The sequence below is a fragment of the Hemiscyllium ocellatum genome, chromosome 13, assembly GCF_020745735.1.
Source record: "Hemiscyllium ocellatum isolate sHemOce1 chromosome 13, sHemOce1.pat.X.cur, whole genome shotgun sequence".
NCBI classification, from domain to species: Eukaryota; Metazoa; Chordata; class Chondrichthyes; order Orectolobiformes; family Hemiscylliidae; genus Hemiscyllium; species Hemiscyllium ocellatum.
Window position 1 is genome coordinate 38,059,268 of NC_083413.1, and position 25,658 is coordinate 38,084,925.

The 25,658-nt window shown below is 41.6% G+C and overlaps 1 protein-coding gene across 1 annotated transcript; it reads right to left on the reverse strand.

The window, feature by feature from the left end:
• Nucleotides 1-496: 496 nt before the first annotated feature.
• b3gnt7 (UDP-GlcNAc:betaGal beta-1,3-N-acetylglucosaminyltransferase 7) lies at nt 497-15,845 on the reverse strand. Its single transcript, XM_060834449.1, has 2 exons — nt 15,778-15,845; nt 497-1,761 (listed from the first exon to the last, which is right to left on the reverse strand). Exon 2 carries the CDS (start codon nt 1,742-1,744, stop codon nt 497-499), a length of 1,248 nt encoding a protein of 415 aa, XP_060690432.1. The 5' UTR covers nt 1,745-1,761; nt 15,778-15,845.
• Nucleotides 15,846-25,658: the final 9,813 nt, after the last annotated feature.

Genomic DNA, 25,658 nt, shown 5'->3' on the forward strand with positions numbered 1-25,658 from the left:
TTATGCACCAGTTTTCTCCCCCAGAATATAGAAAGGTGTGGAAGCCATAGAAACCAAAATTGCATACAGTAGGGTAACTGATTTCTCCGAGCAATGCTTTAAACATTGTAACTTCAGTTATTTGCATTTCAGTCCCCTTCTCCGTAAAGCAAACAAATGAAAACTGCAATCAGTTACATTGTAGGAGAAAACTTGCTTACACTAAGATGCATTGCTGCTCCATCAAACCAAGTTCTCAAATTGTTCTCACTTACACTAGAGTGCTAACAACATTTATTAAAAATACATTTTAATGAAAATGTTTGATTAAATATTCTGACAGCTATTCGAGTGAGACTATTGAAGAATGAACAGATAAATAAGTGTTTAGGGACTATTTTTCCATCAAAATTAAAATAGGAAAGCATGAAAATGGAGATGGTTAATGGAAAATAAATTAAAATGGTCCATTTTGTTCCAAAATAGGAAGGATGAATCTTATGCATTCAACAGCCCATTAAAAATTATCTGAACTTTGGGGTGAACCTATAGAAATTTTTATTTTTCTAGAACAACTAATTTTGCTGTGAACAGCTTTCCACATTTCTAGAAGTTCTGCTGGAAGCAATTTGTGCACCACCATTATGCTTTTATAAAAGCAAGGCTCTTTATTCATTTTACTTTTTTTGTTTTTCACAATGCCAAAGGTCTTAAAGCCTTGATGATTAATGGGATTTATGCTGAGCACTTCCAGGCACATCCCCAGGAAAACATCATCAATGGGGTACAACTCTAAATTTTCAGAAACTTTGTACAATCTCCTTGCAAGTGATCCAGCCATCAGAAACCCACCACCTCCTGCATAAGGTGGATAATATGTTTTATTGTACAAAGCTTCTGGAATATAATATTTATTTTCCTTTTTGCGAATTGGTTTTGCCATATACAGAACGTCGCCAACAAAAAGATCGGTGATTTTGGGTATACTAAGAAATTCAAGAATATTCTCGGTGCTTACAAACACATCATCATCACCTTTAAAAATATACTCCACGTTCTCACAATATGTAGAAAACCACTTGAGAAAGTTAATCTCTTTCAAGGTGAGATTAAAAAAAGTGTCCACGAAGTTCCACTGAAGTATATCCCCATAAATAATATCCTCATATTCCAGCAGTCTTTGATGGTGAAATTTTTCATTTTCATTGGATGAAGTCCCTAAAAGGAATAGGATTTTTACTTGCTTTCCATCCACCACTGTTTCATTGCCCCATGTTTTCCTAATGGCATCCCTGCGGTCATACTGAGTGATAATGGATTTAACAACTAACAAAAGGTAGATATCACCACTACACTTCTCAGGGTGGTTCAGAATCATTGGAAAGTACCTGCAGTGTCTATATTGTAAAAATTGTTTGAAGTTTGACTCCAAGCCTTTGAACCATTCAATCTGAGTGAAGTTGTTGTTAGGAGTGCAGTTGACACTACTCACATCCCACTGTTTGGTCTTTTTCTGTGCTTCTGTTACCATCAACGTCTCAGTGGCAGCAATGTCTGATTTTTGAAGACTCCAGAAGTTTCCCTTAGGAGTGAAATAGTTGAGAAAAGTAGAAGCCAATTGGTCCTCTGTAAAACTGGATCTTTGGGAGATATTCTGTAATTCCTGGCTAGTTCTGCTGCTTCTTTGCAGCAGAGTCAAGGTTATCACAGTCACAAAACAGCTGATACAGCAGGCCTTTAACAGTCTCATCTTCCTAAAGCACATGCTCTTCAAAATGTTTTCTGAGATCAATGAAATAGAAACAGTAGTTAATTATATGATTAGAGTTAAATAAACTATGATCAATATACAAGAACCCCTTACCTTTGTTAAGCTATAGTGAATAGTACTCATGAAGATTGGATGGGCAAAGAAGGTTTTCTTTGCTTTATATTCATCTACATGATCTCCACCAAAAAGGTGAAAAGGAGCAATTTCATATACAGCAACCAGCAGCATTTTACACTGACAGTAAATAAAATGGACACTAGTCAGCAATCTTAGAGGCTGTGTCATTCAATATAAAGATTTCACAGGCACTTTTACTGTCCCCTTTTTATTTCTGGAGGGCTGCTGTTATAAGCTTAACAAAAAAAGGGTAGGATGAATAATTACAAGCCAATTAGTCTAGCGTCAGGAAGCCAAATCAGGGGTGGGGGGGGGGGGGGGGGGGGGGGGGGGGGGGGGGGGGGAGGAAACCAGGGAAATGTAGTAGAAGAGACAATTTAGAAGAGACAAAAAAATAATGACTGGCAGCATGAAGATCGACTTTTGGAGGGCCAGTGAAGGCTGCATTTTTGATGTAGTCTACATAGATTTTAGCAAGGCTTCTGACAAAGTCACTCCTGGTTAGAAATAAAACGTTATGGGATCCAAGGGAAGGCAGTAAGTTGGACCAAAATTGGGTCAATGGCAGGAAGTTAAGCCTAAATGATGAATAGATGTTTTTGTGTCTGATATCTCCAAGATTCATTGGACACAATAAAAATGAAATGAACTACCAATCGTTAGTCAATCAAATGATGAAAAGTTTGTAGATGAAGAAGAAAGCTAGGAAAGATGTTGTTAACAAGCTGTTCAGGTGAGCAGAACAGGTCAAATGGAATTCAGTCTGGAGAAGAGGGAAGGGAGACATTTGGGGGATGGCAAAGAGAATATACAACATGGTAGAAAAACCAAGTGGTGTAAAGAGGAGCAGAGGGAGCATGACTGCATATCCACAGGTCCCTGAAGCTAACAGGGCAGACAGATATGGTTAAGTACCAGTCATCCACACAATACCAGACGTGGATATCGTTTTTACATTAGAAAAGCTCATTGAGAGATGGGCATTGCTGGCTGAGCCAGAATTTATTGCCCATCTCTAGTTGCCCTAGAGAACTTTCTTGAACTGCTATAACCTACGAGCTGTAGGTTGACTCTTAATGCCCTAAGAGAAGAATAGCACGATTTTGAGCCAGTGAAAACAGCAATATATTTCCAAGTCAGGATGGTGACTGGCTTGGAGATGCAATTGCAGGTGGTGATGTTCTGCTCTTGTCCTTCCAGATGGAAGTGGTCATGGGTTTGAAGGCATTGTCTAAGCAGCATTACTGAATTTCTGCAGTGCTTGTGAATGTCACTGCTGCTACTAAAGCATCAGTGATGGAGAGAATGGATGTGGTGCCTATTAAGATGCTTTGGCATCATGCTTCTTGAAGGCTGATGGAATTGTATCTATCTAGACAGGTGGGGAGTGTTTCATTTGAGACTTGTAGATGATGGATAGGAGTCAGGTGGTGAGTTACAAACTGCAGGCTTCCTAGATTGACTTGCTCTGTAGGGTGCTGTAGTATTTACCCAAGTCCAATTCAATTTATAGCAAATGGCAACTCGAGATGTTGATTCAGTGATACTACCACCTTTGAATGGAAAGGTCAATGGTTAGGTTCTCTTATTGGAGATGGTTATTGGGCTGACAAGTGGCAAGTAACTTTTGTGCCACTGGTCAGCCCAAACTTGGATATTGTCCAGTTTTGCATTTGAACATGGACTGCTTCAGTATCTGAGGAGTCACAAGTAGTGAACATTTTGCTGATGGTTGCACACATCCCAGCTTCTGGGCTTATGATGGAGGGAAGCACATTGATGAAGCAGCTGAAGATGGCTGGGCTGAGGACACTTCTGAGGAATTCCTGCAGCTGAGATGACAGACCTCCAACAACCATAATCATCTTTTGTGCCAAGCATAACTCAGTTTTCCTCCTGATACTCACTGACCCCAGTTTTGCCAGGAACTCCCCTCTGGAATTCAGCTCTTTTGTCCATGTTAAGAGATGTAAGCAGTTCATGCATGACAGAAGTAGGTATTGCAGATGCTGGAGATTACAGTCAAGATTAGAACGGTGCTGGAAAAGCACAGGTCAGGCAGCATCCAAGGAGCAGGAAAATCAACATTTTGGGCAAAAGCCCTTCATCAGGAATGAGGCTGGGAGCCTCAGGGATGGGACTGGGGAGAAGGTGGCTAAGAGTGCAATGGGTGGATGGAGGTGGGGGTAAAGGTGATAGGTCAGAGAATAGTGTGCAGCTGATGTGGGAAGGAAGATGGGACACGTCATGAAGGCAGTGCTGAGCTGGAAGGTTGGAACTGGGGTGAGGTGTGGGGAGGGGAAGTGAGGAAACTGGTCAAGTCCACATTGATGCCATGGGGTTGAAGGGTCCCGAGGCAGAAGAGGAGGCATTCTTCCACCATGCATTGGGTGGTGAGGGAGTGGCTGTGGGGGCATATCCTTGGCAGAGTGGGAGAGAGAGTTGAAGTGTTCGGCCATGGGGCGGTGGGGTTGATTGGTGGTGTACCAGAAATGTTCTCTGAAGCACTTCGAAATTTAGGACACCTACTTGCAGAGTGCTTCAGATTTGTGGAGTCTTCTGTGGCTATCCCCATTTCAAACAAGTATGCCATTTTGGAAAATGTAGGGGGCGATGGATTCTCAGGGGAACATAGCACAAACAGTCATGTTTCTGGTATGGAGACTGGCTCTAATGCAACGAGGGGTAGGTCGGGTTCCAAGAGATCAATTGTGTTAGGGGACTCTAGTCGAGGTACAGACAGATGTTTCGTGGCCAGCAGCGAAAAATCAGAATGGTGTGTTGCTTCCCTGATGCCGGGATCAAAGATGTCTCAGAGAGGGTGCAGAGGGAAGTGATTGCTGGGCCCCTTGCTGAGATATTTGTATCATCAATAGTCACAGGTCAGGTGCCAGAAGACTGGAGGTTGGCCACTATTTAAGAAGGGTGGTAAGGACAAGCCAGGGAACTGCAGACCAGTGAGCCGGATGTTGGTGGTGGGTAAGTTGTTGGAGGGAATCCTGAAGGACAGGATGTACATGTATTTGGAAAGACAAGGACTGATTAGGGATAGCCAGCATGGCTTTGGTCATAGGAAATCATGTCTCACAAACTTGATAGAGGTTTTTGTGCTAACAAAGAGGATTGATGAGGACAAAGCAGTAGACATGATCTATATGGACCAGTAAGGCCTTCAACAAGGTTCCCCATTGGAGGCTGGTGGATAAGATTAGATCTCATGGAATACAGGGAGAACTAGCCATTTTGATACAGAACTGTCACAAAATGTAGAAGACAGAGGGTGCTGGTGGAGGGTTGGTTTTTCAGACTGGAGGCCTGTGACCAGCGAAGAGGAACAAGGATCAGTGCTGGGTCCTCAACTTTTCATCATTTATGTAAATGATTTGGATGTGCGCATAAGAGGTAGAGTTAGTAAGTTTGCAGGTTACACCAAAAGTGGAGACGTAGTGAATAGTGAAGGTTACCTCAGATTACAACATGATCTGGACCAGATGGACCAATGGGCTGAGAAGTGGCAGATGGAGTTAGGATAGTGAAGGCAGCATTTGGTATGCTTTCATTTATTGGTCAGAATATGGAGTACAGGAGTTGGGAGGTCATGTTGCAGCTGTACAGGGACATTGGTTAGGCCACTGCTGGAATATTGTGTGCAATTCTGGTCTCCTTCCTATCAGAAAGACATTGTGAAACTTGAAAGGGTTCAGAAAAGATTTACCAGCATGTTACTAGGTTTGGAGAATTTGTGCTATAGGGAGGGGTTGAATAGGCTGGGGTTGTTTTCCCTGGAGCATCAGAGGCTGAGGGGTGACCTTATAGAGGTTTATAGAATCATGAGGGGCATTGATAGGGTAAATAGACAGTCTTTTCCCTGGGGTCTGGGAGTCCAAAACTAGAGGGCATAGATTTAGGATGAGAGAAGATAGATATAAATGAGACCGGAGGGGAAACTTTTACACAGTGGGTGGTACATATATGGAATGAGCTGCTGGAGGAAGTGGAGGACGGTGGTACAATGCAACATTTAAGAGGCATTTGGATAGGTACATGAAAGGAAAGGTTAGGAGGTATATGGGCCGGGTGCTGGCAGGTGGGACTAGATTGGGTTGGGATATCTGGTCAGCATGGACCAAAGTTTCTGTTTCCGTGCTGTACATCTCTGTTTGAACCAATGCTGTGGTACTCCTGGCAGAACCCAATCTATGCATCACTGTGCTGATCAGGTGCTGTTTGATAGTAACATTGATGATTGAGTGTAGACCAATGGGGCAGTAATTGACTGGGTTGGATTTGTCCTGTTTTGCAACCAGGACATACCTGAGCAATTCTCCACATTGTTGAATAGATACCAGTGTTGTAACAGTACTGAAACATTTTGGCTTGGGATGTGGCAAGTTCTGGAGCACAAGTCTTCAGTACTATTGCCAGAATGTTGTCGCTCGGCACACTTTTAGATATGCTTGGTGCCACTCCTGGTATGTCCTCCTACGCTCTCCAATGAACTTCAAATGACCCTCTGGTAATGGCAACAGGGCAAGGGTGCTGGGCCATGAAGGTGCTGACTACGTTGCGGTATGATTCTACTGCTGCTTGTGGCCTCATGGATATCCAGCCTCAAGTTGCCAAATCTAATCAAAATCTATCCCACTTAGCACAGTGATCGCATTGCACAACATGGCAGATATCCTTAAGTGGAAGATCAAAACATCCATAAATTCTGTGCAGGGTGACAGACTGATGCACTTGCAGCCAGCAGATTGATGATGAGATTCAGCAGGTTTTGCCCTTTGACCTGCCACAGACCCAATCGAGCAGTTGTGTCATTTAGGACCCGGCCAGCTTAGTCAGTCATGGTGCTGCTATCCCATTCCTGGTGAAAGGCATTGAAGTCCCTCACCCAGAGTACATTCTGTGCCCTAGAGATCCTCAGTGCTTCCTCTAAAATGGTATTCAACATGGAGGATCATTGATTAATCCATCTGGGAGCAGTGGGGGGGGGGGGGGGAGGTGTTTAAGGGGCAATGTTAATTAGCAGGTGGTACCCTTGCCTACATTTGATCTGATGCATTAGACTTCACGGTATCTAGAGTCAAGTTTGAGGACAAGGACATTTCCTTCCCAATGGTGTGCCACTGTTCTGTCACCTCATTGTGGGATAAGTGATAACATTATCTGGGACATAGAAACACAATGGCAGGCTGTTGCTTGACTAGTCTGAGACAGTTTGCCCAATTAGTCCCCAAATGTTAATAAGGCAGACAGTGCAGGATTGACAGGACTGCATTTGCTGTTGTGGTTTCTAGTGCCTATTTTGATGCCAGGTGGTCTATCTAGTTCCATTCTTTTTTTTTGAACATTTGCATTGATTGATATAACCGATTAAAATGGCTTAACCATTCCAGAGGGTAGTTAAGAGCCAACCACATTAGCGGTTCAGACAGCGGTTTCCTTCCCTAAAAGGTAAAGTCACCTCTATACCTTACTAGACCATAGGGTTGCTCTCTCATTAGGGGGAGACAACTGGTGGTGGTTTAACCAAGGAGAGTCCTTCACAGTAACCTCACCTGTGTGGAATTGAACCCATACACTTGGCATCAATCTGCATTACAAACAACTGAGCTAAAAACAGACCCCATTCCCTAAAGAACAGGGACCAGCTAGATTTTAAGATGAATGACAATGGTTTCATTATCATTAGGCTTAATTCTAGATTATGGAATAAAAAATGTCACCATTTGCCCTGATCCCAGAATTCATTATCTACTGACAATGCAAGTAAGCCATCACCACCTCCTAATGGCCACTGATATCAAGAGCAGGAAGTGTGGGGTAGAACATAAAAAACTAGCTGGCTACAACTAGAGTACTGCGCGAATTCCTCACCATATAACCAGAAGAATGTAACAACACCAGACAGTGCAAACATTAGACTATTTCTTACAACTGCTGAATCTGTCTGGGGAGAGATTTTCTATAACACCACTATTCTTACATCAACTTTTCACCAGGGTTCTTCATTCCAAAGGGCATCACTTTAGACTGATGCAGCCCATTTGGGGTTACAAATGCAGAAATTTCTTTCACTGACTGATAAAAACAGGTACCTGTCAGTAATCACACATTAATTCCAACGTAGTGATGTAACTGGCTTATCCTACTTTCTCGATACAGTCCTCCAATCTAGGAATTGGATTGGAGTCCGATCTTGTAACAGTGTTGACCTTCCGTTAATCCACACAGAAGCGTCGAGTCCCGTTGGGTTTGGAAACTAAGACAAATCAGCAAACCCCGGTCACTCTAGCTTGGTTCGAAGATATCCTCATCAAGTATAGCCTCCACCTGGACCTGTCTGGCTTTGAAAGGATTAGGCTGATAGGGGTGTTGTTTTATCAGAGTGGTACTCCCTACATCTACTTCACGTGCAATAGCATTAGTCCTCTCCATCGGATTCATACATATGTCCTTATACTGCAGTAACAAATCATCCAACTGCGTTCTTTGATCCTGAGACAGATAGCTTACTAACCTAATCTATCCCACTCAAGCACTTCATTTTTTAATCCATTGAGGCACATCAAAAAATCTATATCATCTAGATTTGAATCCTCACAAGGCAGGGCAGTGACGAACACCTATTTCTCCAGTTCTTTCTTTCTAGTAAAGAAGGAGCTTTCCACATCCAAACTTTCAACTGCACTTCCACATGTCATTTACTGTATATATTGCTCCTGATGCAGTCTCCCCTATTGGGGAGACAGGACACCTACTTGCAGAGAACATCTCCGGCTCATCTGCACCAACTAACCCTATCGCCATGGCCGAACACTTCAACCCCCTCTCCCACTCAGCCAAGAACTTGCAGGTCCTGGGCCGCCTCCATGATCACAACCAAATCTGGTTCGCGGTTACACCTGAGCGTTCGAGTAATTCCCTTACAATTTCAGCTTTACTTTTGAACTTGGTTAAACCAGATCTAACTTATTTGTTAATTCTAAAGTATGGCATCTTTCTTTCCTTCTAAACTTCTTGGTGAATTTGAGAATCATCTTTAAATCCCAGAACCTCTTTAGCAATTTTAAGAGCCATTTCTCTCACTTGTAATTTAAATCAACCTCAAATCACTGAAATTAAACAAATTTCCGGACTTACATTTTATTTAACAATCTAGGACACTAATCTGCTGGGATTTTTGTACCTCCAAATCTATTTAAGTCTATATAAACCAGGTCAAATCCCAAATCAAAGACTCAAACTGTTCAAATCCCATGATGAGCCCCAAACTGTGTTGATGTGGGTAAACCCCCTGCTTAAATTTAAACCAGTAACACACCGATTTAACCCACGCAGTAATCTGTGAAAATTAGAGGCCAATAACTGTTTAAAGTAAAAATTAACAACTTTATATCTTAAAGTCTAACAAAATAATTAATGAACAATTATTTATATCTTTTACTTTCCCTTCTATATTACTAGTCTGATAAAAAAAACTCAATTAAGATTTACTAAAAGTTGAAATTTCAAAACCACAAAGTGAATGTTCTTCACCCTCTGTAGATTTGCTCTTCAGGTCGCTGTTGATGTTTTTCTCTGCAAACTCTTCCTGCAGACTGGTACCTTTCAGACAGTTCTGACCAGCAGCCTACATTTGTTGGTTGCTCCTTCCACATACCTCAAATACTGTCCTATTTACCTCGCCCTCCCACCACTGGTCCAGGAACTGCCCATATATATTCGGGACACCACCCACACCCTCCACTTCCTCCAAGACCTGTGTTCCTGGCCCCCAATGCCTCAAGTTCACTATGGACATCCAGTCCCTATACACCTCTATTTGCCATGACCAGGGCATCCAAGCCCTCTGTTTCTTCCTTTCCCGATGTTCCCACCAGTACCCTTCCACTGACACTAATTTGTTTGGCTGAACTGGTCATTGCCACCATTCCTCACCTTTTCTTCCGTTACACCGATGACTGCTTCAGTGCCACCTCATGCACCCACAAAAAAAGAGGTTGAACAGTTCATCAACACATTCCATCCCAACCTTAGGTTCACCTGGACCATCTCAGACACTTCCCTTCCTGAATCTTCATCTCCAACAGGCACTGACATCATCTACAAACCCACAGACTCCCACAACTATGTGGACAACACCTCCTCCTACTGTAAATATGCCATCCCATATTCCCAATTCTTTTGTTCCATCTGCTCCCAGGAGGGCCAGTTCCACTACAGAATACATCAGATGGCCTCTCTCTTTTGTTTAAAAAAAAAAAGTGCAAATTCCCCTCCCACGTGATTGATTATGCCCTCCACCCCGTCTCATCTACTTCCCGCACCTCTGCCCTCAAACCCCACCCCTTCTACTGCGACAAGGACAGAATCCCCCCCAGTCCTCACCTTTCAACCCACCAACATCTGTATACATCACGTCATCCTCCACCACCTACAAATGGATCCCAGAGATATATTTCCCTCCCCATCCCATCCATCTTCCGTAAAGACTGTTCCCTCCATGACTATCTAGTCAGGTCCACACCACCCGCCATCCACCCTCCCCTCTCAGCATCTTCCCCTGGCACTGCAGAAATTGCAAAACTCGTGCCCATACCTTCTCCCTTCCCCCACCCCACCTCTGTCCAAGGCCACAAAGGAGCCTTCCACATCCAAAGTTTCAACCACAATTCCACACGTCATTTACTGCATATGTTGCTCCAGAGGCAGTCTCTTCTACATTTGAGAGACAGGACACCTACTTGCACAGCACATCTCTGGAACACCTGCACCAACCAACCCTACTGCCCAATGGCCGAACACTTCAATTCCCCCTCCCACTCAGCCAGGGACATGCAGGTCCTGGGCTGCCTCCATTGCCATACACTAACCACTCAATGCCTGGAGGAAGAATGCCTCATCTTCCGCCAGGGGACCCTCCGACCTCACGATATCAACATGGATTTCACCAATTTCCTCATTTCCCCTCCCCCCCACCTTATCCCAGATCCAACCTTCCAACTCAGCACCAACCTCATGACCTATCCTTCTTCCTTCCCACCTATCTGTTTCACTCTCCCTGACCCATCACCATTATTCTACCTCCCTCCACCTATTGCACTCTCAGCTACCTTCCCCACAGCACCCCACCCCCCCCCCCCCCCCACCTATTTAATCTCTACAACCCTAGGCTCCCAGCCTCATTCCTGATGAAGAGCTTTTGCCCAAAATGTCAATTCTCCTGCACCTCAGGTGCTGCCCTGACCTGCTGTGCTGTGCTTTTCCAGCACCACAGTCCCTATTCTGACTGCCAACATCTGCAGTCCTCACTTTCTTTACATCTGTTGGTCTTTTGGCAGTTCTCCTCCTAACTGTTCAATTTTCTCAATCTTATGCACCCTAAGCATCAGATTATGTCATTGGCTTTTAATTTTGTCAATATACTAAGTAGAAACATGATTGGAGGTTGTTTTTTGGGGGGGGATATAATTTAAACTGATTGGCCTAATTCAAATTTCTTTTTGTCTCCAGACAGCCAGTCTGGACTACATGTTACTATGTATTTTGTTCAGAACATTTCGTGCTGTCAGGTTGTTCTGCTAGCCTTTAACTCTTTAAAAAAAAAAAAGAGGTATTTCTCAGCCCATATCTGCAACTGATTTACTTCTAGCTGTATCCTTTGACAACCTTGTACACTATCCACAACTCCACCAATCTTTGTATCATCTGCAGACTTACTAACCCAACCATCTACATTTTCATCCAAGACTGGGATCTCTTGTGGAACACCACTCATCACAGACCTCTAGCCTGAAAAACAACTTTGCAACGGGCAGGTCTTGTCTTACTAACTTGATCGAAATTTTTGAGGAGCTGACAAAGGTGATCGATGGGGGTACATGTTGTCAACACGGATTTTAATAAGGCTTTTGACAAGGTTTCTCAATGTAGGCTCATCCAGAAAATTAAGATGCGTGGGATCCATGATGACTTAGCTGCATGGATTCAGAATTGGCTTGTCCACAGAAGGCAAAAAGGTCTTCACCATCAAAACAGCACTTAGTATTTTCTGTAATGTTGACATGTAAATCAATGATTCATATAATCACGATCATTCTTTTCACACACTTTGAAAGTTCTTAAATACACTTCAGCAAATGTGTTCAACAAGGTTCAGCAGGTTTGGATACAGAACTGGTTCAAAGGTAGAAGGCAGAGGGTGATTGTGGAGGGCTGTTTTTCAGACTGGAGGCCTGTGACCAGTGGAATGCCACTAGGATTAGTGCTGGGTCCTTTTTTTGTCATTTACGTAAATGATTTGATTAGATTACTTACAGAGTGGAAATGGGCCCTTTGGCCCAACAGGTCCACACTGACCCTCCAAAGAGCAATCCACCCATTCCCCTACATTTACCCCTTCACCTAACACTACAGGCAATTCACCTAACCTGCACATTTTTGGACTGTCCAGTTTCCTCCCACATCAGAGATAACCCATGCAGACATGGGGAGAATGTACAAATTCCACACAGACAATTGCCCAAGGCAGGAATTGAACTCAGGTCTCTAGCACTGAGGCAGCAGTGCTAACCACTGTGCCAACGTTCCGAGCATAAGATTACAACAGGATCTTGACCAGATGGGCCAATGGGCTGAGAAGTGGCAGATGGAGTTTAATTCAGATAAATGCGAGGTGCTGCATTTTGGGAAAGCAAGTCTTAGCAGGACTTATACACTTGATGGTAAGATTCTAGGGAGTGTTGCTGAACAAAGAGACCTTGGAATACAGGTTCATAGCTCCTTGAAAGTATAATCACAGGTAGATAGGATAGTGAAGGCAGCGTTTGGTATGCTTTCCTTTATTGGTCAAAGTATTGAGTACAGGAGTTGGGAGGTCATGTTACGGTTGTCCAGGACATTGGTTAGGCCACTGATGGAATATCTCCTTCTTGTCAAAGATGTTGTGAAACTTGAAAGGGTTCAGAAAAGATTTACAAAGGATGTTTGCCAGGGTTGGAGGATTTGTGCTATAGGGAGAGGCTGAACAGGCTGGGGCTATTTTCCCTGGAGCGTCAGAGGCTGAGGGGTGACCTTATAGAGGTTTACAAAATTATGAGGGGCATGGATAGGTAAATAGGCAAAGTCTTTTCCCTGGGGTTGGGGAGTCCAGAACTAGAGGGCATAGGTTTAGGATGAGAGGGGAAAGATATAAGAGAGACCAAAGGGGCAACTTTTTCACAGAGGGTGTTACGGGTATGGAAATGAGCTGCCAGAGGAAGTGGTGGAGACTGGTACAATTGCAACATTTAAGAGGTATCTGGATGGGTATATGAATAGGAAGGGTTTGGAGGGATATGGGCCGGGTGCTGGTTGGTGGGATTAGATGGAGTTGGAATATCTGGTTGGCATGGACAGGTTGGACCGAAGGGTCTGTTTCCATGCTGTACATCTCTGACTCTAGACTGGTTAGCAAGGTCAGAATACATGGAACACAGGGAGCACTCGTTATTTGGATACAAAATTGGCATGAATGTAGGAGACAGAGGGTAGTGCTGGTGGAGGGTCGCTTTCAAGACTGGAGGACTGTGACCAGTAGTGTAGCATAAAGATCAGTGCAGGGTCCACTGCTTTTCATCATTTAAATAAGCGATTTGGGTATGAGCATAGGTCCCAGAGGACTGGGAAGTAGCTACAGTTGTTCCTGTATTCAAGATAAGAAAGAGAGATAATCCAGGAAACTATAGACTGGCGAGTTGCACATTAGCCGGGAATTTTACTGGAGAGAATTCTTTGGAATAGGATTTATGTGCATTTGGACAGGTCAGCATGGCTTTGAACAGGGCAGGTCATGTCTTACTAACGATTTAAATTTTTGAGGAGCTGACAAAGGTGATCAATGGGGGTAGATTAGTGGATGTTGTCTACATGGATTTTAGTAAGGCTTTTGACAAGGTTTCTCATCATAGGGTCCTCCAGAAAATTAAGATGCGTGGGATCCACAATGACTTGGCTGCATGGATTCAGAATTGGCTTGCCCACAGAAAGCAAAAAGGTAGTGATGCAAAGTTATTTTTCAGGCTGGAGGTCTGTGACTAGTGGTGTTCCACAGAGATCCCAGTCTTTGAATGAAAAAAAGTGTAGATGTTTGGGTTAGTAAGTCTGCAGACGATACAAAGATTGGTGGAGTTGTGGATAGTGTACAAGGCTGTCAAAAGGATACAGCAAGAAGTAAATCAGTTGCAGATATGGGCTGAGAAATGGCAGATGGAGGTTAATCTGTAGGTGAGCTGCTGCATTTTGGGAGATCAAATATTCAGGAAAAAAGTATTAGTTAATTGCAGGACCCTGAAGAGCATTGATATGCAGAGGTATCTTGGCAAAGGAGGAGTATTGCATGCTTGCCTTCATTGGGTCGGGATGTCATGTTGCACCTTTATAAGACTTTGGTTAGGCCACACAGTGTTGCACTCATTTCTGGTCACCGCATTACAGGAAGGCTTTGGACAGGATGCAGAAGAGGTTTACCTGGATGCTGCCTGGATTAAAGGGTATGAACTAGAAGGAGGCTAGAAAAACTAGCATTGCTTTCTTTAGAGCAGCAGAGGCTGACTGGAAACTTGACAGAAGTCTACAGTATATAATTATGAGATGCACCGATAACGTTGACGGTCAGATGCTTTTTGCCCCAAGAGTTGAAATGTCTAAAACTAGGGGCATGCATTTAAGGCGAGAGAGGGCTGTTCAAAGGAGATGTGAGGGGCAAGTTATTTCAAAATACAGAATAGTAGGAGCATGGAATGCACTGCTAGGGTTGGAGGAGGAGACAGATAGGGGTGTTTAAGAGACTTTTAGATAAACACATGAATATGCAAGGAATGAAGGGATATGGACCAAGGGCAGAAAGAAGGGAATAGTTTAATTTGGCATCATGTTCGGCAGAACATCGTGGGCCAAAGGGCCTGTTCTTGTGCTGCACAGTTCTATGTTCTCGAGAAAGAATGCTTAGTACCTTTTGCAAATGATACCAAAATTGAAGGTGGAGTGGACAGCCAAAAAGGTCATCTCAGAATACAACAGAATCTTGATCAGGTGGACCAGTGAGCCAAGGAGTGACAGATGGAGTGTAACTTAGACCAATTGAGGTGCCGCATTTCGGTAAGGTAAATGAGGGCAGGTCTTATACATTCAGATGGTAGCATCCTGAGGAGTGTAGCCAAATAAAGAGAACTTGGAGTGCAAATTCATAGTTCTTTCAAAGTGGAGCAGTGGGTAGACAGGGTAGTGAAGAAAGCGGTTAGTACATTTGCCTTTATTGGTTAGTGCAGAGTATAGGAGTTGGGATGTCATGTTGCAGCTATACTAGACATTATTTTGGAATCCTTCTGATCTCTGCTATAGGAAGGATATTGTGAAACTTTAAAGGATTTAGAAAAGACTAAGAAGGATGTTGCCAGGACTGGACACGGAGCTGTAGGGAGAGGCTAAATAGGCTGGGGCTGTTTTCCCTGGAGCATTAGAGGCTGAGAAGTGACTTTATAGAGGTCTTTAAAAGCATGAGGGGCATAGATAGGGTAAATACACAAGATATTTTTCCAGGGTAGCAAAGTCCAAAACTAGAGGGCATAGGTTCAAGGTGGGTGGGGTGGGATTGGATTTGAACAGGATCTAGCAGGCAACCTTTTCACACAGACAATGGTGCACATATGGAATAAGCAGTCAGTGGAAGTGGAGGAGACTGGTACAATTACAACATTTAAAAGGCATCTGGATGGGTACATGATTAGAAAGGGTTTAGAGGGATATGGACCAAATGCTAGCAAATAGGACTAGGCTAATGTAGGATCTCTGGTTGGTATGGACAAGTTGGACCAAACTGTTTCCATGCTGTACAATTCTATGACCAAGACAATCATGAGACAAACCTTAAAACTCCAGCTCCAAATCACAGGCAGACAGTCAGTACCAAAAAGGACCGGAAATCTGCTCTTGCTTACATCCACATGAGGAAGGCCACCTTTCAGAAGAAGGAGGGAAAAAAAAATGAAGATGTAAACTTGCCAATGTTGCTAAGCTATTCCAACCAATCATGACCATTAATTAAAAACAAAATCAAAAAAAGGCAACTTTATAATCTTGGAGACAGAAAAGTGAAGAGTTTGTTCTTGCCATTCTCTGGTAGTACAATTAGATAATGGGGTAGAAGTTATTTCAATGCATCATTGTAGGCTTTCCTCCCAGAGTGTCTGAACTACTAACTACAAGATTCGCTTTCAATTTCTAATCAATCCAAGGACTGCTTACCCTCGTCAGGTACCAGTCTCTTAATAAAAAGATCTGATTGCTAGCTGCGTGACATCAAGAAAACAAAAAGGAGAGATGCCATGAGAATTATTTTTAGTTTTAGCACCATCTGAAAGATTCAGGGAAGACTTGTTAGAATGTCTGACAACTATCACATTAACATTACTACATAGAGAGATCTTGGGAGACAAATCCATAGGTCCTTGAAAGTTTGCCCTCAATAGTTGGGGCACTGAGCATAAAAATTTAGCAAATCACATTGCAGCTATAAGAGCCTTTAGTTAGGTTACATTTGGAACACTGTGCAACTCAGATCATGCAGAGGGTGCAAAAGTGGTTTACCAGGCTGTTGCTTGTATTAACTATCAAAAGGAGGTTGGATAAACTTAGGACTGTTTTCACATGAACTCATGTGAGAGGCCGAGTGGCAACCCAATAGAAGTGGGGATTCTGCCTGAAAATGTTGATTTTCCTGCTGCTCAGATACTGCCTGACCTGCTGTGTTTTGCCAGCACCACCCTAATCTAGACTCGGATTTCCAACATCTGCAGTCCTCACTTTTGCCTAAAAAAGCTAACATATGCAGAATAGCTCCCTGAAAGGTGCCTTTATCTATTAACTGACCTGTGAAACAGAAACCCTAAGAAATGACAGAGGAAAATGCAAAGAGGAGATTTGACAGCTGGCTGGCTTTGAAATTTGAATTTTCTGGTAAATCTTAATCAGGGGTTTTATTGGACCAGCATTGTAGAAGGGAAAGTTAAAGATAGTTGAAACAAGTTGCAAATAGTTGTTAGTTAATAGTCTACATTAGACCTAAAGCATAAAGTTCTTAATTTTTTTGTACTTTAAATAGTGACTATTGGGATAGTTCTTGGCCTGGAATTTGAATGGATTACAGCATGGGTTCGGTTGAACGTCTTTTCTGTGTCGCTGGTTTAAGTTAGTGAGGGGTGGGGTGTTCACCCAAAGTCATAACACATGGTAGTCTGAAGGGCCTACTTCCATGGTGTACTGTTCTGTGTTCTAACAGATATGTGAACCATGGGCAGGACACGACCAACCACAGCCATTAGTAAGATTGCATATTCAAGAGCTTAGGGGCAGAAAATTGGGAGCGCAAAGCAAAAACGACATGTTGTAACAAAACTTATAAAATGATTGAGCCATAATTGTTGACGTAAACCCAATTCTGAATATCTTTACTGCTAAGATCCATAAACCTTAATGCAAGGTTCAAGGTTGTAGGGAAACAAAAAAAAATGCCATTAAATGAAATTGACTGCAAAACCTACCAGCTTCTCAGATTAAATTTAGCAAAAAAAAAATACAATTCACATATTGAATGTGTTTTATTTGAATGGCAAGATCCTGTCATGTGTTTTTCTCAATAACCAAAGGAAACAAATCTTGAAGTATTAATTTCAACCTTCAAAAAAGCTAAGGCTTTTGAAATGGTTCTCTCATCTTTGTAGGAAAATCTAATTTAGCCTAAGCCCCAAAATTAATTAAAATGTTCAAAGACGGAAAGTTGTGTTTTGCAATCTTATGGTGAAGTTTAAATGATACCTTCATTGCATTAAAGATAGATAACACATAGATAACCTCTTCTTTATTCCATTTTCATTTTAGGCAATTGGAGAGTTCTATCTTTCAAAGCTCATATCCAACTTAATAAATCTACTTAATAAAAAAGGGAGGAAGGTTGGTGCAGTTGCTTTATTTAGTACTCTGATAAATGACGGCTTAATCTACACACAAGTGATTAAAAAAAATGAACTTAAGGAATTGGATATCACAATTACCTTTTGTATATAAAATGTTACGTAACAATAACTGCTTCAAGCACAATTGAGTATTTCAAGTGTATAGTGGTGCAATTTTTTCATTACTCTATCTCTAGTACAGTACCTGTGGCCAAACTATGCAATATTACGTGAAGATTTATGTTGGTCTTGTAAAAGCATTGCTAAAAAAAAGGATCAAGCTGAGCTCAGTTAAGAGTCAACACTAAACCAAAACCAGTTTATAACAAAATCCACTTCAACTGAAAAAAAAACTCAAATCTATAGAATTAAATGTTAACTCAATACCAAATGGCACATGATTTATTTGCCTAGAAATAAAATTGCCTAAAGTGCCATCTCTTGATAATAAGTCAATTGCAAAAGTGGTTGTAAGAAGTTGAACATCAGGTCACATGGAGGTCAATTATAATTAGAAAGTTCTGTAACTGAAATAATGAATGAGTTATTGTCAGAATAACTAAATATTTCTCAATAGCAAACAGTATGACATTGTTACAATAATGACACCTGCATGCATCTTCTAGGATGAGCCCTTTTGTTCCTCTGAACTCTAAGGTGGCATTCTGAAATTCAGTAGGGCAATAAGAACTTTCAAATGTGCCCTTAAGGTGTCTCAAAACATGTCAAATAACACCCAAGGATTATTAGTTTTCTGGCTCCAATCTGGAATTAAATAGTGACGTTTGCATAATTGGGTCACCAATATCTGATGTCACCCACTGAATGTATTATCAAGTTGCCTCATTCAACTTTCAACATCAAGGAAAGTTTTGCCTGCATCACAGACATGAACACTGGAGAATCTCAGTTGTACTAAAGTCACACTGTAGTCGTGTTAAATGTATGTTTTCAATGGTATAACTGTCAGAAGGACTACAAATACTTCAATGCAGTTTTCTGAAGAGGGATACATCTGAAACACCATACTCCCTTTCCTGGTAACTCCAGGCTAGAACCAACTCTGGCTAAGGTGGTGGACAGGGGAAATTCTGGGAAGTTTGTTATAATGGGAACAACCCTGCAACAACTGACTTTTTTTTTTAAAAAAAAAAGTATAGGAACCACCTAACACACTGAGTAAAACCTTTCTAAAGCCAAGAATAAGGAATCTTTCGGAGTGCTTCGTAAACATTTTTGCCTCCAGTCTACTCAAATGGGTCAAAGACCCCTTGGACTAGTGACTGATCTCACCCCGAAAAACACTTCAGAAATTAGTTAAAAGTGAATATTTGCTTTACTGCTAAATTGGTAAGAATTGTGCTTTTGTTAAATACTTAAACCAGAAACCAAGATCCATTTTTTGGACAAGATTATAATACCATGTTTCAAATAATTGTAAAATATGTGTCTGTGAAACCAATTTATATTTACATTAAGTGAAAGTCTGCAGCAACATGAATCTGCTCAGATTAGAGGGTTTTTTTGCACTTATGCGGGCTTGTCTCACATACAGGAGATGGTCTGCTTGCATGATCTCATGAATGGTGGGGCTGAGGGTTAGTTGTCGGATGGCCTCATGACGCAGATTGAGAAATAGCTTTAGTGCAAACAGGTAAACACAGCTCGTCACCAAAATGTTGGCAATTGCCAATTCTGAGAGACTTCTTGTCACTTTGAAGCAGACTCAATATCAAAATGGTTACAATAAACCTCAGGCTGAACACCAGATTATGTTTTTACATCTTCAACTTGGAAACAGAAGCATTCTATTTGCCAATAGTTACTAGTATGTAATAGATATGGATGGTGGTCCTCAAGTATGGAAAATACAAATAAGGAGAATTTCAGAAGAACCTCAAAAGCATGTAGTCCAACTGGCCTGTTTCCACACTATAGGGAAACCATTAAAAAAAACTGGTCTTAGTGGGTTTACTTTTTCAAGTTGCAACTACTTAAAACTCCAATGTGGGCAATATTAGCAAGTGGCCAATGGTTCCAAAGAGTATCACAGACATTCCATTGCTTTTCCATCGCAATTTTCAGTACTTGGACTGAAGTTCTCCTCTACAACTTGCTTGATCTCTACCCTTAGTATTCCTCCTTTTCAAGTGGTTATCTAATACCCTGAAATAGTGTATGAATTGTGTTTATAGGCTCTTCCATATTCGAAATGTTTCTTATTCCTTTGTGGTCATCTCACGTTGTTTGATCAAACATTCTGCCTATATTTACCTTAGCATGAAATTCTTCCAAATTGTAAAGAATTGTTAGGCTAGCCCTCAAATCTTCAGTCCTAATGAAAAAATGTTTAAAATCAGGTCTCTCTCGGCAAGAAAGTGTAACTTAATCCTGCAGTTGTCCCACTGTCTCAGAAGCAAAGTTTGCATCTTCGTGTTCAAAGCAAACTAGCTTGGTCATACCTCAAATAAAGTACACAATTTTTTTTTTATTACTACTCAACCAAATTTGATATTTAAACAGAAACATTCTAGCTATCTAAACTGAAAATAATCTGTGAATAGTTCTGAAGACAAGAGATACACAAAATAGGTTAAAGATATGCTTACACATATTTTCTATATTTCCTGGAACAGGATGCTCAATTGAAGCCCGGTAACTTAGAAAATAAAGATAAGTAGGCCATTTAGCTCTCCAGGCCTGTTCTGCCATTCAATATTATGGTTGATCATCCAACTCAGTGCCCTGTTCCTGTTTTCTCCCAGTACTGTTTCAACCCTTTAGTTCTAGAAAAGATAGTGAATGTTTTCAAGAAGCAGTCAAATGTTTTGGTCTCAACTACGTTTTGTGGTAAAGAAATCCAACCTCTGAAGAAATTTCTCTTCATCTCCGTCCTAACTGGCCTGTATCCTTAGATCATGACAACAGGGTCTGGACTCCCTAGTTGGTCAACAGGAACATCCTCCCTGTGTTTATCCTGTCTGGTCCTGTTAGAATGTTTAGGTTTCTATGAAATAGCCCCTGCCATTGTTCTAAACTACAGTGAATATAGTCCCAATCAATCCAGCCATCTCAGGAATGAGTGTGGTCAACCTTTATTACACTCCTTCCATACCCAGAATATCCATCCCCAGACAAGGAGAAAAAAACCCTGCACACAATACTCCAGGCATATCCATCAAACACCCTGCTGAATTGCAGCAAGATATTCCTGCTCCTGTGCAGGAAGAGTTGAAGGGTCTGTTTCCATGCTGGATGATTCTATGATGGCAAACATGCTGTATCTGCATGCTTACTTTCAGTGACTGGTGTACAAAGACACCCAGATCTTGGACCTCCACCTTTCCCATCTATCTCCATTTAGATAATAACCTACTTTTCTGGCTTTGCTATCAAAGTGGATGAATTCATTATCTACATTTTGCTTCGTCTGATAAACATTTACCCATTCACTCCACTTGACCAAATCACACTGAAGCATCTCTGCACCTTCCTCGCTGTTCACCCTGCCACCCAGCTGTGTGTTGTCCACAAATTTGGAGATTTATAATTTAGTTCTCTCATTAAATTATGAATAGCTGGGAACAAAATAATCTGTGGTACTCCACTAGTCACTGCCTAATATTTATCAAATGATCCTTTTATTCCTGTTTGTTGCCTGCCTACAAACACGTTCTCTATCCACAATCAGTACACTACTTCCAATCCTACACTCAGTAAGCTAGAGGTTTATAGCTTCAGGAGCAGCACTCATCATCAAATGTGACAGACCAGGAGTTTATCTTGCTTCTACACCTGCCAGGTTTAATCAACCAACTTCTTTGGCAGAGAATCATAGAATCCCTATGGTGTGGGAACAGGCCATTTGGCCTATTGAGTCCACACCAACTCTCCAAAGTATCCCACCTAGACTCTCACCTCCAAACCTATCCCTGTAAACCTGAATTTCCCATGGCTAATGCACACAACCTACACATCCCTGAACACTTTAGGCAATTTAACATGACCAACCCACTGAACCTACACATCTTTAGACTGCAGACACAAGGAGAAGTCTGTGTGGCATTTGCACAGTTGCCAGCTGCTGGAATTGAAACCAATTTCTTGTCATTGTGAGGCAGCAGTGCTAACCACTGAGTTACTGTGCCACCCACTATGAATGCTACGAGAGTTATAAATACAATTCTGTGGTCAAGTCCTGAAGTGAGACACAAAGCCTGAACTTTTGGCTCAAAGCATAGTTGTTGCACACAGTAACACAAGACCACTCCTTGCTTATATTTTCCTTAATACACATAGTAGCTCAGCGCCTGCTGCATTTAAATTAATTGTAAAACTTCGTGCAAGACTGCAATTAATCTTACTGAACCTCAATAACTTTTAGATGCATAGAATATAATGTTGTCTCCAGAAGTAGGAATCAGTTAAAGAGCAGATGGACATTATCTTTGAAAGTCAAAAACGAATCATCCTTTTGGTTGTTAGTCTGCTGTAATTACTTAGACCACTTAAGTCAACAGTAAATTCTTTTCACCAGCCAGAATATTCTTCTCCAGTCTTGGGCTGAAACATAAAGCTGCTAAATCATTATTTTCAAGTAATTGTGTGTGTGCAGTTCTGTGTTGTAATCAAACACCTTCCCCCAGTTACCAGGGAAAATTACTTTGTAACATCAAAATCTTCTCTTCAAATCAATTGGCATCCTTCCATTTGCAAATGATGTTGGAAATATAGCTTCAGTTTTGGGGAGGTCAGATGAGATTCTACACAGCACTTACTTTTGATGGCTGAACAAATAGTTTCACAAAAAGGGAAAATCCATCACAAATTAAATTGCCTTAACTGGTGGTGGAGGAAGATTCCTACTGATGTTTTGTTTGCAGGACTAATACTGGCTTCAAAGCTTCTGAAACCACATTATTGCAGAGAAACCCTTCCCCCAACTGGAGTTACATTTGCACCAATTATCAGCTTGAGTTTCTCCACTTGTCATGACGATGTCAAGAGCTTTCATGTCTCTTCAAAATCCTTGAATTAGAATTTTGGAGGGCTTAGTTTCTTTTCAGAGGTGGCCTTCTCATTTTTGATACATTGGACTCTTACAGCACACTGGTAATGTTCATACTCTGGGTCACGAATCCTAGAGGTTCAAGTCCCACAGATGGTTTTAACATAATTGAACAGGTTGATTAAAATAACTACCCTTGGGAATGTGCCCATCTTCTATCCGGCCCATATGCCCTTGACATTCTACTCGAGAGCTACACGAGGCTGTAGGGTGCCTCGTGGACATGCATCACTGAGAAGGCACTATGGGGGTCTTGGTGATGCAGAGGCTTACACACGCAGTTCATGCAGAAACAGTGAATTGTGCAATTGTTCACATTAATTTCAGTGGATTGTCAAAACCACAGGTTAGAATCCATTAACATCTTCAGTCATCAATTCCAAAATAGATTCTAAAAAGTATGGGACAATAACTGTAGGTGCAAGGAAAACAAATTGTGTTGGACTGATGAAATGTAATATCTAACAGTGTCAAAGAAGCTCTAAGCAGATTGACTGGAGATAGCTCGTGATCACAAACAAGGGCTGATGAATCTCTGCTCAACAAGAAGCCATCCCTTATAGTTTATGTCCCAAACTGTAGCCAAATTGTGTTTTCCTTCTGAGGTTAATGTCAGTCCCAACTCTACTCCAGTGGACTATTAGGTCTAAACTCTCCTGGGTTTGAGTGTGTTTTCTTAAAAAAAAAAGAAAATCTCTACAGTGTGGAAATAGGCCCTTCAGCCCAACATGTCTACACCAACCCTCCGAAGGGTGTCCCATCCAAACCCATTCCCCATCATTCTACATTAATCCCTGACTAATGCACCTAACCTACACATCCCTGAACACTTATGGGTAATTTAGCATGGCCAATTCACCTAACCTGCACAGCTTTAGATTGTGGGAGAGGAAAGCAGAGCATCGGAGGAAACCCACGCAGACATGGGAGAACGTGCAAGCTCCACAGTCAGTCACCTGGAATTGAACCCAGATCTCTGGCACTGTTAGGCAGCTGTGCTAACCACTGAGTCACCATGCCAGCCCTTGCATCAAAGAGCTATCTCTAGTTAACCCTGTGCTGCTGGTAAAGATTTTCCCTCACTCCAAGCCAGTTTTATTTTTTAGAAAATATCCTTAGGATTTGTAGGATAAAGTTATCAAAAAAACTGTACGTCCAACATCAGTACTACTGGTAACTTTCACTACAAACAGCCATAATATTCAACTAACCACTGTGCATGAACAATTTTTAAAAACTTTTTTTAAGATTAGACTCTTCTTTTTAAGCCGAGTGCACGTGTTGCATTTTTTAGCCTAGATTAGCATTTAGTAATGAAAGTGTCTGATGCTAATTCAAAGAATCCTGATTAAATTGGCTCCTTTTAAAATGTAAGTTCATTTTGGTGTTGGAGAAAGGTATTCTTGGAAAGGGAACCTTCTTAAATGAACCTTGCTTCAAACAACTGAGGGAATGAACAATAAAGGAACAGTCATTTCATCCCTTCTCATGCAAGAGCCTTTCAGGTATCTCATTTAGAACTGTCATGAATTGGGAGATCTCACTTCAGACATAGATGTATCAGGATGATGCAACTATACGTGATAAATATCACCACCTTATGTCAAACCACTGATGCAGCTCTCTGCACAGAGTCAATTAAACACAGATGAAAGTTTTCATGCAAAAATCAAAACCAAACATGATCATTTCCTTCATCTTTAAACAGTTCCTCATACTGTTCCTACATCCCTTTATTGCTTTTAACTTCAATCACCATTCCAACAACTGTTGTTGGCAATTTCAGCTTTTGTATCAACCCTTAATCTTGGGAGAAAACTCCCCACCTTCAATACACGGAATAGATTTAAACTGGAATCTACATTCCTTGCTCTTGATTCAGTCAGGAAATAACTTACATTTATTTTCAAATTTAAAAAATTTCTACCCTATGGTCCTGCAATTAGTAGGCCTAATAAAAGCAGCTTGAGCTTTTCCAAGTCTATGTCACATTGATGTTCCCTCATAACATTCATTAGGTGGTGGTTGCCTGTTCATCAGGCCCCTCTAAAGCCTTAACATTCTTCTTATTGTGCAGAACCTCATACTAGACGTTTACTCTGAGGTCGGGCTTCCTAAAGTGGGGTCTTTTGGAGTTTCCAGCTCACAGGCAGCAATGGCCAGAGTGATCATGGACAGGGTTATAAAGAAAGGGTAGTTGGATCTAACTGGCCCCTGCTCTGTTTTCAATGACAGCTCACAGCTACGTAAACCTTAAAGTAGTTGGACTCAGGGATAAGAGAGAGTGTCGGAAGCATTACGGTCAGGCTTGATAATGGGAGCTCAAAGCCCCTTGGCTTTAGTATTCCAAGACTAAAATGTCCATTAGCTCTATTTTATACTACCCTAAACTCAATGTTATCTTTAATGCCCCATGAACCTGCAACTCCAAAAATTCCCATTTTACTGGGGAGTGCAAAATGACCTAATGACTCGTCACATTTTCCAAAATGAAACTAGTTACCTTTTCCTTGGTGCTTGTGGAATCATAAAACTGTACCACCTCATTATGTTTTTGTTACCCCCACCCCCCCTTCCCCAAAATTCATGTCAAATTAGGATTCTAAGATTCAGCCCAATATTATTCAGGCTGGGTGGGGGTACAAACAAAGGCTCCAAGTAGAGATTGAGACACTGAGGGAAGTAGGGGGAGAAAGTGATGCCAACATAAACTAGGTGACTGAAGGAA

Bases quoted from the DNA above. Each gene is read 5' to 3' on its own strand.
- b3gnt7 (XM_060834449.1), bottom strand. From the start codon at position 1,744: ATGTGCTTTAGGAAGATGAGACTGTTAAAGGCCTGCTGTATCAGCTGT.